This window comes from Anopheles coluzzii, chromosome 2 (assembly GCF_943734685.1).
Source record: "Anopheles coluzzii chromosome 2, AcolN3, whole genome shotgun sequence".
Lineage (NCBI taxonomy): Eukaryota > Metazoa > Arthropoda > Insecta > Diptera > Culicidae > Anopheles > Anopheles coluzzii.
This window is the reverse complement of record NC_064670.1, coordinates 111,263,999-111,278,796: the sequence shown is the minus strand read 5'-3', so window position 1 is coordinate 111,278,796 and position 14,798 is coordinate 111,263,999. Positions and strand designations below refer to the sequence as shown.

At 51.0% G+C, this 14,798-nt stretch overlaps 3 protein-coding genes across 5 annotated transcripts in view; 1 reads left to right on the top strand and 2 right to left on the bottom strand.

Moving 5' to 3' along the window:
• Positions 1 to 984: 984 nt before the first annotated feature.
• LOC120949135 (uncharacterized protein KIAA1143 homolog) lies at positions 985 to 1,557 on the bottom strand. The gene is made up of 3 exons (XM_040366180.2): positions 1,453 to 1,557; positions 1,235 to 1,358; positions 985 to 1,169 (listed from the first exon to the last, which is right to left on the bottom strand). Exons 1-3 carry the CDS (start codon positions 1,555 to 1,557, stop codon positions 985 to 987), a joined length of 414 nt encoding a protein of 137 aa, XP_040222114.1.
• Positions 1,558 to 2,099: 542 nt separating this feature from the next.
• LOC120949974 (dosage compensation regulator) lies at positions 2,100 to 8,428 on the top strand. Of its 2 annotated transcripts, none has more exons than XM_040367644.2 (5): positions 2,100 to 2,921; positions 3,804 to 3,977; positions 4,045 to 5,576; positions 5,670 to 6,166; positions 6,237 to 8,428. In XM_040367644.2, the coding sequence occupies exons 1-5, from the start codon at positions 2,326 to 2,328 to the stop codon at positions 7,398 to 7,400; spliced, it is 3,963 nt and encodes a 1,320-aa protein (XP_040223578.2). In that variant the 5' UTR covers positions 2,100 to 2,325; the 3' UTR covers positions 7,401 to 8,428. The 2 variants fall into 2 exon arrangements, with proteins under 2 accessions (XP_040223578.2, XP_040223579.2); XM_040367645.2 differs by lacking the exon at positions 2,100 to 2,921 and adding an exon at positions 3,576 to 3,668.
• Positions 8,425 to 14,798, bottom strand: part of LOC120948923 (mucin-17) — an 87,821-nt gene continuing 81,447 nt past the window's right edge. For both annotated transcript variants that reach the window (XM_040365786.2, XM_040365788.2), the window contains exons 7-11: positions 11,974 to 12,118; positions 11,788 to 11,901; positions 11,244 to 11,710; positions 10,997 to 11,169; positions 8,425 to 10,931 (exon numbers count right to left, since the gene is read on the bottom strand). In XM_040365786.2, coding sequence (XP_040221720.2) covers positions 9,093 to 10,931; positions 10,997 to 11,169; positions 11,244 to 11,710; positions 11,788 to 11,901; positions 11,974 to 12,118 — 2,738 coding nt within the window. In that variant the 3' untranslated portion in view covers positions 8,425 to 9,092. The remainder of the gene's footprint in view (positions 10,932 to 10,996; positions 11,170 to 11,243; positions 11,711 to 11,787; positions 11,902 to 11,973; positions 12,119 to 14,798) is intronic.

Here is a 14,798-nt window from a genome sequence, read left to right as displayed (position 1 = left end):
TTGATTTAATTATGGAATGAAATAATAGCAATACAAACATAATTGTTCATTCACCTCGTAAGAGCATGGGTAATCTTCAACTAATTTGTCTTATTTAAATACAATTAAAAGGATGAATAAAATAAGGACAAGAAACAGGTTACGGGATGTAAACCGAAGCTGAAAGTGCCAAAATTAGAGAGAAACAAAAACAGAACATAGCTTTACCTTTCCGATAGGTGTGAAAGAAAGGGAGAAACCAGGAGAGAACCTATGTGGAATGGGCCGAATGAAAGAGGGCCGAGAAGAAGGGGCGCGAACAACTTTTCTTCAATGGAATCGAAAATGTAATTTATTGCAAATCCACATTTCCTCCAAAATTACCTTAACGATGAATGTGGAGGTTGAAAATCACTTGTCCGTTAAGCTGCTCGTCAGCTGGCCACGATCTGGCCAACGGGAAATGGGACACAATTCCACGAATGCTGTTTTTCTGGTAAACCGAACGGTGCAAAAGGAAACGATTAATTTGACGATCGGGACACAGCGCTGGTAGGATTTTGGGGCCTTTCACTGACTTGAAGATAAAATAAAATGGCGTATGTTAGTTATTGGTCAGGCGAAGGGCGAAGGGGGGGGGGGGGCAAGGGATGTGGTAGGTGCAGGGAAGTAAGAAAGGTAAGAAAGAAGCGGGGGGATGGTTGTGAAGGCGGGAGGGTGGTGTATACGGTAAGGGTACAGGGAAGTTGAAGGGCTAGGGGGAAGAGGTGCGGTAAAATGCATTGATTTTGTTTCATTTTATATTTGTATTGTATTGTCAATATTTATATAATAGATAACGTAAAATCAAACAACTGCTAATATAAAATATTTATATGTTAAAAATAAAGCATTTATTCTTAAAACTATATGCCGCAATAGCTCATAATAGTGAGTTGAACGGAATTGAGAATAATTCGTCACTTCAGTTTTGTACAAATCTATTCCTAAAGCCTAACTCTTTCCCTAGTACTCTTCCTCGTCTTCCTCGTCGTTGAAGGAAAGTTTGCTCTTTTCCTGCTTTTGTTTTGCCTTTTTCGCCTTCTTTTCTTCCGGCTTCGGTTTTGGCTTTTCCTCCGGCTTGTCCGATTTGGCTTTTCTCGCTTTGAACACAATTTTTTGGTTCAAATCAGCAGGTTTTTCACTCTCCTCTACAAGTGGTAAGACAGCATTGTTAGACAAAATGGTGTAAGAGCCCTAAACTAATGAACTTTACCCTTGAAAGCTTGTGCAGCTTCCGCTTCCGTAAGATCGCCCTCCTTTACCACAACCACTTGCGGCTTTTCGTCTTCATTTTCCTCGTCGTCCGAGTCCGAATCAAAGTTTTCAATCGCTTCACGCTACAAACCAAGGAGGAAGATATTATGCATCCAAATTCGTTTCAGCCAATAAAGCCAATGCTGATAACTGAGCAAGGTGGAAGAGACTGCTTACCTTATCGTCGATCGATGGACCTTCCCGGTAGCCGATTTGTGCCTTCATTCGTTTAAGAAAATCGGGCTCGTCCGGTTTGATGAATGCTACATTTCGCTTCGGCATGTTGGGTGGATGGGACGATAATTAACCACTCGGAGGAACAAAAATCGGATGTGAATGCGATGGATTCCCGCGCTGTGCTAAGGTTTTCCTCCGATCGTGTTGTTTACGAATGGGGCGACAACAACAAATGCTTGACAGTGCACGGTGGGATGCGGCTGGACATGCCATTTTACAACTTGTTTTGATGAAAGTTGTTAAAATTATTGATTTAGTTATATTTTGCCGTCAATTTGATCTTTTAGGTACTATTTTTATTCGTAGTAGCAATTGAATAATTTAAGTTGAAGCTAAAAAGTAGCATGGCTGTTCTACGGCTTTCGACAAAACTGTTATACGAGTACAATTTAATACAAAATCAAGTCCACATATTCTAACCATAAATTCAGTAAAAATGTAATTACTTCTGCAGTTTTAGCTCCCTCTTTCGTGTATCCTTTGATGATTAAGGCTGTGATTTATTTGAAAACAATAATCACAACGTTCGTAAATTGTTTTCGAAGACTTTAAAAATTTAGTTTGGTTTATACCTCATGGCTCGAGTACTAGAAATTTTCCCTATCTTCACGGTGCTTGACGCCATCTCGCGTATAAACAGTTCCTTCGCCGTGAAAAAGGTGAAAAATTGCATCGAAAAGATCCAAATCTACGCTCTTTTACCTTCTCGCGCCCACCGAAGTCTCGTTGCATCAGTATCCAACGAAGCAGGGAAGTATAGTTCGCTGAAACATTCGTTTTTAGTGTGCATCTGAAGCGAGCCCATACACGCACATGAGCGTCCCCACCGCAGCCGGCAGGATGGACATGAAATCGTTTCTCCTATGCTGGTGCCAGAAGAATGTCTGCGAGCCAGCGTTCGATGTGCGTCCGCTCGGGCCGAAGCACCGGCAACGCTTCCTGTGCGAGGTGCGCATCCCGGGCATCAACTACATCGGCGTCGGCAACTCCACCAACAAGAAGGACTCGGAGAAGAATGCGTCGCGCGATTTCGTCAACTACCTCGTGCGCATTGGCAAGGTGCCGGAAGGTTCTGTGCCGCAGGACCCATCGGCACCGGCCGGTGGTATCGATCGGGCCGATGCGGCCGGACCGTCAATGGCGCGAGCACCGGCCGGCCAGGGTAACATCTTCATGAAGGGATTCGTGCCGCAGGATCTCGGCCAGGCGTACCGGCCGTACGTGCCCTCGAAGGAGGACATCAAGCGTGAACAGGACAACATGGAGGCGGCCGAATCGCTCGACGTGAACGCGTCCATCCACGGCAACTGGACGATCGAGAACGCCAAGTCGAAGCTGAACCAGTGGTTGCAGCATCACAAAATTAAGGCCGAATTTAAGTACACCTCGATCGGGCCGGACCACGCCAAGTGAGTACTATTGCGCGCCTGCTAACGGCCGTGCCGTGCTGGCCCGTCTCTGGACAACGAAACTCGCTTCTATCAGTTTAAAACCTTTCGGTGAACAGGGGGGGAAGCGTTTTAAATTGGTAGACACGAGTTTCGGCATGTATTATTGTTTTACAAGGCTGGTTTGGCTTCAGCTTGCGGCAGTGGTACCCTTTCTCGCCTCGACATTGCGTCAAGAAGGAGATGCGGGAGACGGGTGCCAACGTCTTGAGATGAAGCCAACCAGTCTCGTATGTTTATGAGAGTTGAATTCAAATCACCCAGGCCCGGGGGTACAGTTTCGAATCATCGCAAACGGACACACACTAGCTAGCGAACGATAGCAGCGAGTGCACAGATTCGAGCAATAGCTAGTAGTAAGGGAAAGGAAAACAACCACCAAAAAGACAGTAAAACTAAAGATGTAATCATTTGCAAAGTAGATTCAGAAGGAAGCGCGATGGATAGAGTTTGCAAATAATTACATAGAAATCAAACTGAACATCAAAAAGGCTGCCCCCCAAAACGGGCAGTGCCTCCAACCGAATTGCAAATTCCTTCCCTTTCTGCTTCGAACTGCTGCGCTTGTGCTCATCGTGTCGCGTATCCTTTTTACTCAAACTGTGTAGCGTGCGCAGCAAAGTCAACGACCGACTGCTGTGGATGCTTTACGAGATGATTTGAAAATGTACCCCGCAGGCTTTCACGATGATACTGAGCTGGGAATTGGTAAGTTTTTAAGTAAGCTAAACACAACTACACAAAATGAGTACACGAAGAATAACCAAACAAATAGTTTATTTTGCTGAAATGGGTGCTTCTAGCATGTGCTAACTGTTTTTCGTTGCTCTTCCCGGCGTCCAGGAGCTTCATAGCCGAGATGATCGTATACGTGCGCGAGCTGAACCGTACGATTACGGGCCGTGAGTCCGGTTCGAACAAACAGTCGGCGAGCAAATCGTGCGCCCTGTCCCTCATACGGCAGCTCTACCATTTGGGTGTGATTGAAGCGTTCACCGGATCGCTCAAGAGCGCTACGTAAGTAATGTTGCGCGTTCAAAGTGCTGCTGATGTACCATTAACCTGTTTCCACCGTCTCCCCCAGTGCGTCGGAGCAGTTGGCCGCCTATCCGGTGAAAATTTCCAACCAGCTTGCCCAGCGCGTCCACGAAACGCTCCTGGAGATGGGCGTACAGCCGGTCAAGGTGAACCCGGCGGCGGAAAATCCGAAGGAATCCGTCAGCCTGCTGCACCCCTCGGACGATGTGCACTTCAAGCCGCAGTCGACGAACCTGCACCAACCGGCGTCGGTAATCTCGTGGTCACCGCCGGTACCGAACTGGAACGCCTGGCTGGGGTGCAACATCGACGAGGGCTACCTGGCGACGGCCTCGCTCGATCAGCTGAGCGAAGATTTGCTGAACGAGAGCAGCAGCCGCCTGAAGGATGACCTGGAGCTGCAGAAGAGCATGCGGACGCGCGAAAAGCTACCCATTTCGGCGATGCGCAAACCGATCATGGAAGCGATCAACGAGCACCCGGTGGTGCTGATCCGGGGCAACACGGGCTGTGGCAAGACGACGCAAATCGCGCAGTTCATCCTGGAGGATTACATCAACTCGGGCCAGGGAGCGTACTGCAATGTGTGCGTGACGCAACCGCGCCGCATCAGTGCGATCAGCGTGTCGGAGCGCATTGCGAACGAGCGGTGCGAGAATTTGGGCGTAACGGTGGGGTACTCGGTGCGGTTCGATTCGGTGCTGCCGCGCCCGTACGGTTCAATACTGTTCTGCACGATCGGGGTGCTGCTGCGCAAGCTGGAGGGCGGGCTGCGTGGGGTTTCGCACGTGATTGTGGATGAAATTCACGAGCGCGATGTGAACAGCGACTTTATACTGGTCGTGCTGCGCGATATGGTGCACACGTATCCGGATCTGCGCGTGATACTGATGTCGGCCACGATCGATACGTCGCTGTTTTCGCGCTACTTCGGTGACTGTCCGGTGCTGGAGGTACCGGGCCGGGCGTTCCCCGTTGAGCAGCTGTTCCTGGAGGACTGTATTGAGCTGCTGAAGTTTCGCCCGTCACCGCCGGAAGGTGGTGCGGGCCGGCGCAAACGGGGCAAGGATGGGGAGGACGATGGCGGGGATGGTGGCGGAGAGTGCGATGCTGATATGCCGGAGTGTGGAAATCTGAACGAGGTGATCGATGAGTCGAAGTACTCGCCGCAAACGAAGCAAGCGATGGCCATGATGATAGAGGCGGACACACCGTTCGAGCTGATAACCGCGCTGGTCGACTACGTCGATCAGCAGGGCCGGCCCGGGGCCGTGCTCGTGTTTCTGGCCGGGTGGAACATGATCTTTGCCCTGATGCGCCAGCTGCAGCCGCGGCAGAATTTGGTCGTGCTGCCGCTGCATTCGCAGCTGCCGAGGGAGGACCAGCGCAAGGTGTTCAACCACTACGGGCAGCGGCGCAAGGTGATACTGGCGACCAACATCGCGGAAACGTCGATCACGATCGACGACGTGGTGTACGTGATCGATACGTGCAAGGCGCGCATGAAGCTGTTCACTTCGCACAACAACATGACAAATTATGCGACCGTTTGGGCCGCCCGGACGAATCTCGAACAGCGTACGTGTTTGAGGGGGAAGAGGGAGGGAAGGGAGAAAAGGGGCGCTAATTATTTATTTATTTATTTTATTTTTCTTTTCTTTCGCACAATAGGCAAGGGACGTGCTGGTCGCGTCAGTCCCGGTATGTGTTTTACGCTTTGTTCGCGCGCTCGCTTCGCCAAGCTGGAGGAAAATCTTACTCCGGAAATGTTCCGCACGCCGCTGCACGAGCTTGCCCTCAGCATTAAGCTGCTTCGGCTCGGTGCGATCGGGAAGTTCCTGTCGAAAGCGATCGAACCGCCACCGCTCGATGCTGTGATCGAGGCGGAGGTGCTGCTGAAGGAAATGCGCTGCCTGGACGAGGAGGAGCAGCTGACACCGTTCGGGCGGATCTTGGCCCGGCTGCCGATAGAGCCGCGTCTTGGCAAGATGATGGTGCTGAGCACGCTGTTCGGGCTGTGCGATACGCTCACGACGATGGCCGCCTACTCGGGCACCTTTTCCGAGGTGTTTTTGCTCGAGCTGGGCCAGCGGCGGCTGATGAACCACCAGAAGGCACTCAGTGGCCAAACGTGCTCGGACTATGTGGCGATGCTTACGGCGTTTGAGGTAATGGGGGATTTAAATGCAAGTAGGTTTCTTTGTTTGTCTAATCAAAATCGCATCACCTTTTCCGCAGATGTGGAGCAAAAAGCGTGCGATCGGCGAGGAGGCGGAAATGCGCTTCTGCGACTGGAAGGGGCTCCAGATGCCGACGCTGCGCTCGATCGCCGAAGCAAAGAAGCAGCTGATCGAGAACCTCTGCCTAGCCGGCTTCCCGCAGGACACGATGATGCCGCTGCGCTTCGACAGCGAAAACCCCGACTCGGACCTGGAGATGGCGATGGCGCTGCTGTGCATCGGGCTCTACCCGAACGTCTGCTACCACAAGGAGAAGCGGCGCGTCCTCACAACCGAATCGCGTGCCGCCCTGATGCACAAAACGTCCGTCAACTGTAGCAACGCGCCGACCACCTTCCCGTACCCGTTCTTCGTGTTCGGCGAGAAGATCCGCACCCGGGCCGTGTCGTGCAAGCAGATGTCGATGGTGACGCCCATCCATCTGCTGCTGTTCGGCTGCAAGAAGGTGGAATGGTGCCACGGTTCGGTGCGGATCGACAACTGGCTCAACCTGAACATGGATCCGTGCGATGCGGCCATGATACTGGCGCTGCGACCCTGTCTACAGGAACTGTTGGTGCGGATATCAGAAAACCCGGAAAGCACTACCTCGCTTGACGGGAAGCACGTGAAGCTGCTGCAGGTGATCAAGGAGCTGTGCGCGTTCAATGCGGGTGATCACGAGATCGAACGGCCGAAGGGGAGCACGTTCGGGCAGGGCGTGCGCTCCCACCAGCCGAAGGTGCCGCGGATGGACGAGGATGACGGTGGGCGGGGTAACTATGGGCGAATGGGGGGTGGTGGTGGTGGTGGTGGTAACAGTGGTATGTACCAATACGGAGGGAATGGTGGTAACTTCCGCGGTGACGGCAATCGTTACGGATCGGGATATGGAAACGGTGGCGGTGGTGGTGGTGGCGGTGGCTACGATGGAGGTAGCCGGTCCAACTTCCGATACTTCAATTCGGGAGCAAATCCCGGCAACTCTGGAGATGGCTATATGCGGGGCGGTGGTGACAATGGTGGCCAGTATGGTGGTGGCGGTGGAAACTACCAAGGATCGGGATACGGTGGCAACAGTGGCTACCGTGGAGGGTATCAGGGTGGCAACCGGGGTGGCTATGGAGGAGGGGGCTATGGCGGAGGTAACAACAATTACGGCCGCGGACAAGGTGGATGGTAAATGTTGGGAAAACAAAATGATTAAGTGGGAAGATTTAAGTAAGGAATTAATTTAATCTGAATTTCACAGCATATTAGCAATAAACGTACATAGAGAAGCACTATGTAGCTCTGAACCGGTGCTGCAAAATGTCATGAATATCACGAGATATTCACCAACGAAAACAAAGAACAAATCCGTGGTAGCTTGATGCTCATTGCTGATTCTCATTTAAAGTGCGTCATGACATGCCGAACACGACATGCGAGTGCTTCAGTCAACCAGCGATACTGTGACTCACAAGATAAGCCTAATGCCGCTTAGCTCATTTCAGTTCACGTACACAACTGAGATGATCAGAGATGAGACTCATACAGTTGGTGGTCCCATCACATGCTCGATGATGTTTAGTTTAGCACCCAATTCTTGATCACTCACTTGGTCATGACATTTTCTGTCAGTGATATTCACGACATTCTTGGACATGTACTTGGCGTGTGGTCTCAAGCAGCAAATTGAGCATGCTTTCTCGCTCTGTCTGGTTTGATGGTCTGTCGGGTAAACGCGCTTCATGTCTCCCATGACATTCGGGATGATCACCGACTGAAATGACAAGTGACGGACCAAGTGAGTTGGTTGCACACAATGTCACTAAGCATGTGATGGTCACAACAACTGTTTGAGTATCACCTCTGATCATCACAGTAGAGCTCGTGACGCTGTGACATTATTTTGTTTCAGCCGGAATTTGTCAGTGACATTTTGCAGAACTGATCTCAGTAAAAAAAAAGTCATGACATAGTGACTGACCAAGCGTTGCAAGCAAAAATGTTACGCAGCATGCATTAGTCACATAAATCGTTTTGAGTATCACCTCTCATTATCACAATGGAGTACGTGACCGCTGACATGGATTGTGTTACAGTCAGACATTGACAGTGTGACATTTTGCAGCACTCCATTTAAGAAACCATAATCATAAGCTCATGTAAAGCTTTTCCGCTGTAAAACGTAATCGAATAAACACGTACCAACACAACACAAGTTTATTTGCTATAGTAAGTGGTCTTTATTATTTTCGCTTACACGTGCTTACAGGCAGTGGCAGGGTTAAAAACGGTACACGGATTGGGCGACCGTCACGGGCCCCGTGGATGGTCATTCCAGCATACATAACAGTAGGTACTGTTATCTGTACTACTGTACTGTACTGTACTACTGTACATGTACTCGTTACTGATTCTAGTACTACGGCAGCGATTCTACCTCATCTTCCCGTGTCATAGGGCCCTCGACACCCTAAAACCCGCCACTGCTTACATGTTTGTTCCTTGTTCCGGAGTCGTCGTTTGTTCTTCGTTCGTTTGAGTAATGCGTGCGTACACTTTTTTTTTCTTCTGCGTCGTCTTTTTCATTGCTTCATTCCTGTACAGGGTTAGGATAAAATGCTTGTCACGCAGCGGGTGCGCGTGTTCTAAAAAAAAACCCGGAGTGGACGGGACCGTTTTTTCGATTACATATTGCTCCACTCCGAGAGTGCTGCTGGAGCCGAAAAGCCCCCCACGACACTCTAATATAAGCTCCTAAGATATTGGCACTTTTTATATGTCTCCCTCCATCCTTCGCTCTCTCTGTGTTACAGTGTGTACGCGTGTTCTAATGCTAATACTTCCTCCATTATGTGTGTGTACATTGTGCATTGTGTGTGTGTGGTTAAACCATCCCAAAGTCCGTCATCACCTTGGCGGTGCCGTTGTTGCTGTCCGGTTCCGCAGACACCGCCGCCGGCCCAACCGTTTGCGCCAGCAGTCGCGCATCGTTCTTCAGCCGCATCAGCGTCTGCTGCTTCTCCTGGTTAATGTTCAGCTCTACCAGCGTGTCGATGCTGTTCAGGCTCGCATCGCCCTGCAGGATCTTCTGCGCCGCCAGCGAGGTAAAGTTGAAGCTCAGATCGGAAAGGCTCGGAAACTCGTACATCTCCTCCAGTGCGAGCGGTGCTTCATCGCGCACCCCGCCTCCGGACCCCCCGTTTAGGTAGCCAAACCGGCGGTCCAGCTCGTCGTAGTGCGAGTAGCGCTTGCGACCGTCCCCGGTCGGGGTCCCATCGCTTCGCTCCCGCTCCGTGCCGCCGTTCTCCTGCACCAGTATCGTGATCTGGGCCGCCTTGCTGTCACCGTTCGCCAGCAGGTTCGGTTCGCTCGACACCGAGAGGCTCTTTTTCTTCATCACGATCAGGCCACTGAGCGGCTGGGGCGATGGGATCGTCCGCTTGGGCAGATCGTCCTCGTCCGCCAGCTGCTGCTGCTTGCCGCCGTGATGGTTCGAGTTCAGCTTCTTGATCTCGGAGTTCGAGCGGCGCAGGTTGCTCTGGAGCCGCAGGCCCGTCCGCTCCTCGTCGTAGGTGGGGGACGTTTTCTCCACCGCCAGATCGCCACAGATGTTCTTGCTGTCGTGCTGGATGTTTTTCAGCACGTTTTTGTAGAAGAAATTAACCGGGGGCGGTTGAGCCGGTGCAGTCGCCATCGGTTGCAGCGGTTTGCTGTTGTTCATGGTGCTGTTTTTGTTGTACTTGTTCAGCTCCGGCGTGGTGCCGTTCTGGTGTACTACTGAGGTGGGTCCGCCCGTCGCTGGTGGTGGTGGCGGTCCGGAACTGGTCGTCCCATTGGTCGTCGTCGCAGTGTCACTGCCGTTCAGGCGGAACTGAAGGAGCGATTCACTGAGCGCGGTTAGATGATCGATCGGTTTGGCCAGCAGTCCGGTGGTACTGGCTGGGCTTTTGGACGCTCTTCCGGTGGGTGAGTTGCCCTTCAAACCGGCCGTATTGGTGCTCGTGTAGCCGAACGTGGTCTCGAAGCATTTGTAACTATTGTTCGCCTTGGTGGTGGATGCGACCGCTGTCATGACGGTTGTCACCGTGCCCGGTGCAGCTGGCGATGCTTTTGGCGTTCCATTTTGCGAAACACGTGCAGGACTTCCGGGCTGGGAGCCACCCGAAACCGGTGGCTTGGTGTCGTTGTTAATGTACAAGCCGGAATTCTGCTGCTGCTGCTGTTGAATGGCCGTTGTGACGGTGGCGGACGAGACGTGCGATTCCAGGCTGGAATGGGTGCTGGTGCGCGTCGACGACAGCTTCTCACTGTCGAAGCTGGACGGCCCGGACGTGACGTACGTCATCTTGCCACTGTCGATGCTGGAGGGCCCGCTGGCAATGCCCAGGCTGCGACTAGTTTTGTGCTCCACCCGGCCCGGGCTGTTGTCGCTGCTGCTGTGCAGCTTGTCCGCCGACGAGAGCTGCTTGCCGCGCGACACCTTGTAGTAGCCCGAGCTGGCCGGCGTCGAGTGGATCGAACGGGGCAGGCTGCCACAGTAGTACGAGCCGGGGCTTTTGCCCCGCCGGACCGGCGAACAGTCGCGCGACGAGATGAAGAACGTCGACTCACTGGAAAGGTTGCGCCGATGGTGCCGGCGCCTCGGCAGCGACAGCGATCGCTGGCTCACGTCCGAGCTGTCGTAGAAGGTGGCGTTCAGCAGGCGTGACTTGATTGGAAAGTCCTGGAAAAGAGTGTGTGAGGCTTTAGCATTTTTGGTATTTGGTAGGAAGTTGAAGGAACGCTTACCAAATAGTCCGTCGTCTGTGTGCCGACGCTGTGGAGGTGGGTCGTCTTGGAGTTGAACCACTCCGGGGGCGGGAACTGGGCCGAGTACGTTTCGATCTGCTTCGTCTTGCTCTTGGAGCGGGTGCTGCGCCGGAAGATCCGCGACAGGAGGGACTGTGATGAGGTTTGCTTCTCTGAATTTGGGGATTGATAGAGATGTCAGTAAACACATAAACGAACAGATTCTAATGGGAGTTGGTCAACTTACTCGCATCCAATGGGGAGGGCGACTGCTCCGGTGCGGCTAGTGGTGCCGCCGCCGCCTGCGTTCCATCCTTCGCGATCGTTTGCGCATAGTTCTTGGAGAGGCTTCTCGTCGAGGCCGACCGCTGGAGTCGCTTGGACGAACCGAAGAAGCGTAAACTATGGCGCCGTTCGAGCGTTTTGCCATTGTTCGGGAAGGAGGCACTGCGCTGCTTGCTCGCCGACCTGGCGTACAGGATCTTATCGTTCGGGTTGCCGCCACAGATCACGTCGGCCAGGTTGGTCTGGATGCACTGGTGCGTTTGGTCGCCGGCCCGTACGGTCGAGATTTCGCCGTACAGGCTGCTCAGCGCTTCGTGGCTGCTCATGAGCAGCGTTTTCGACTCCTTCGTCGGACCGTTGCCGTCGAGATCGACGCCCGGAAAACCGGCACCGTACTCAAGCGCAGCGTTCGTTTTGTTGCGTCGTTTTCTGTGCGATTGGAGGGGGAGAAGGGATTAAGTTGATGCTGGGGAGATGGGGTTTGATAACAAGTAGTAGCGACTTACTCTGGCGTGACGATAAAGTATCCTTTGGATGTTTGGTAGATTTTGATTTCCTGCATCAGCTGCACGAGCGTATCGTAGATGACCTCTACCGATGGCTGCTGCATGTGGGTAAACCTGGGAGAGAGGGTTAGGGAGACTATAGTACGGAATCTGCGGGGAAGAGGTACACACAAAGACTGGACATACCTCGAACGCAATCGATTGCGTATGTTCTCGATGGTGGCGGACTGTCCTTGGGATGTTAGCTCCATGATGACGTCACAGAGTGCCTCCGTCAGTGGTGTGAACTGTGTCTGTACGATCGGGGTCACGATACAGTCATCGATGTCACCTGGAATTGAGTACGGTAGAGAGACGTTGGTTAGGCTTTCGGGAAGGCTATTCGGTACTTTATACAAGTTTTAGGTCGTCCGTATATACCTAGACCGGCATGATCGCGTGTAGGTTGTTACATTAAAGAAGAAGAACAAGTGAAGAGATCGTATCGATCAACGAATCGCAATAAAGTATATTATTTTAGGACTCTCTCAATTTTCTGGTTTCTCCGATGAGATCATTGTAGACATCTTTAGTGCCTTGATCGTAGCTTTTGTATTGATCTTTACCAGAGCTCTTCACCATCATCATCGTACTTTTCAGTGTATCCACTAACCCCTGGGAATCACAGAATTTCAAGAAATGTGAAATATATCGCATATTGCATCGTGCTGTGGATCTTTACAGACATGAGTTCAGGGTTATACGGGCAGAGCAAACATACGATCTTTAGATGGTACTGAGATGAAGATGTACAGAAAAAGGCAATGATCAATGCAATGACCGACAGGAACATGTTATAACATGTTCAAGCTCGTATCATGTTCGGTGACTGACTAAGATCAGGTGCTGACCACCATGCCGTTGCTATGGACTGATCACCATAGCATGGCCAACTGAAATGATCCATGAAGCTTTTGGTCTTCTAGCCCAACTGTTTTGTATTAAAGATGGAAGATCTTTCTGATAATGAATACTCTTTTTTATCATTCCTCTCCTAGTTTTTTCATCCTCTCCTAGCGCCCGATCACTGGATAGTCACAATAAATAGATATTTGTCCTTCTTCAGTTATTCAAAAAAGAAATACATATTCGATCTAACTGGATCGGCATCGCTCTAGATACTGCTTCAATTGTTTGGAGCATATGTAACATTGTAATAAACTAGACAGGCCATACTTGATTAGCAAAAAAATGGTTACTCTTTTCTATTTGTATTCATGCGTAATTACAATGATTGCATCCATGGAAAACGGATTCCTTCCACTGTACAATGTTTTCGGAACACACAATTTCAACGGTCATCAACAGTTAGTGTCACTTTCGAATTGCACGAACCACCAAGCTCCCCTCACTGCGCTAAAGTCCCGACCGACCATCCATCCATCCATCATCATCTGTCGTACGGTGCCGCCGCGGTCGCATCCATCATCCGGTAACAACTTCATTAGCCGCACCGAAACAGTGGTCATATAAACAAATTTGTTGATTTACTGCGCTTACTTTTTTGACGGTTGTTTTTTTGTATGTGCGATGGGTTGTTTTCTTCGCCGGCACTTTTCCAATTTGTGTGGCGTTTTCCCCCCTTGGCTGCTTCTGCACTTACTCACCACACGGGTTTTACACAGTTTTCTTGTGCTGTAACTTTCCCTCACAGTAAAAAAAAGGGATTCGTCTGTGTCCGGCGGGGCGTCGGATGGCGGGACTTGTAGCGTTTAGCCTCGTGACACAACCCAAACACGGAACTAAACAGATGTTTGGGGCGGGTTTCCGGCTGCCTTCTAAATTGCTCGAGTGTCACCTGCTGGCGGCAGCAGCATAGACGATCGCTTCCATCTTCAAGTCGGAGTAAATGTTACTAAGGTCAAAGCGAGATCGTCTAGGTTGTTGCATTATCTACCCTTCAGCAGTGATCACTAATTTCATTGCCTAAATCCGAACCGAACAGCAAGAAGCCGAGGATCGAGGATCACTTAATTCCTCAGCTCAAACATCCGAAGTAGCGCGATCAGGTAATCGGATTATTTCTTTCTAGCCGCAGCCCAAAGCATCTCTCCAAGAGTGAAAGATCAACAGCATTTCACTCAACAGAGGAATCGTTTTCGATTTACTCGCTTAGATAAGCGATCATCAAACAGTGCACCTAGTGTGACCTCCGGAGCAACGTTCAACAGCAGCTGCTACTTACTCCGAAAGGGAATAGGGAAGCAACGGCGAGAGCTGTAAGATTTTATTTGTTTTAATTTTACACCCATCACTGCCCCGTCACTGGTTGAGCACAACTCCGTCGTAGGTTGGTGGGCTGGGTCACACCAGAAACCCTGGCGACAACTTAATTTCTCGTGATCTCGCGAGCGTCGGGACGGCCTCTGAAGCGAGAGTGACAGTAGCGAAAGGCGTCAATCGCAGGCAGTTCGTGAGCGAAAGGGAAATTTCCCTTCGGTTGGACCCTTTTTTTCTTTTCATTGTTGTTGCTATAGCGTTCCCGGGCATGTTCCCCTGGAGCAGCCTGGGAATGCGCGTGACAGACGCGCGTTCGCATCCGTTCGGCGTGCGGCGGTGGTGCGTATTTGGAAGGTCTTGTCGAACCCGACGGAATGGTGGCTATTAGAAGACAGGTGTAAGTTCCTGTGTCGTGTGCGCCAGACATGCGTGCCATTCGTGTATGCTTTGCGTGAATTAGTTAGTAAGAGTGACAAATTTCTAGACCTCCTCTTGACCATTTTATTACTGGAAATGGAAAGTTTTTATCAGCGCTACTGTAACCTGATACGTCTAGCCCTTTTTTGTGTGTTTTTTGGAGAGGACAATTTGATTTTATTTGATTGACAGCAGTTTAACAAATATCGCATAGCTTCGGGGCGAGTTTTGGAGCGTACATTTTGGAAGGCGGGAAAGCAAAGTGAATGAATGCGTAGTGAATTAAGTAACGAAGAAGGCAATCGGTGGTCGTAAAATGAACTCAGCAACACGGG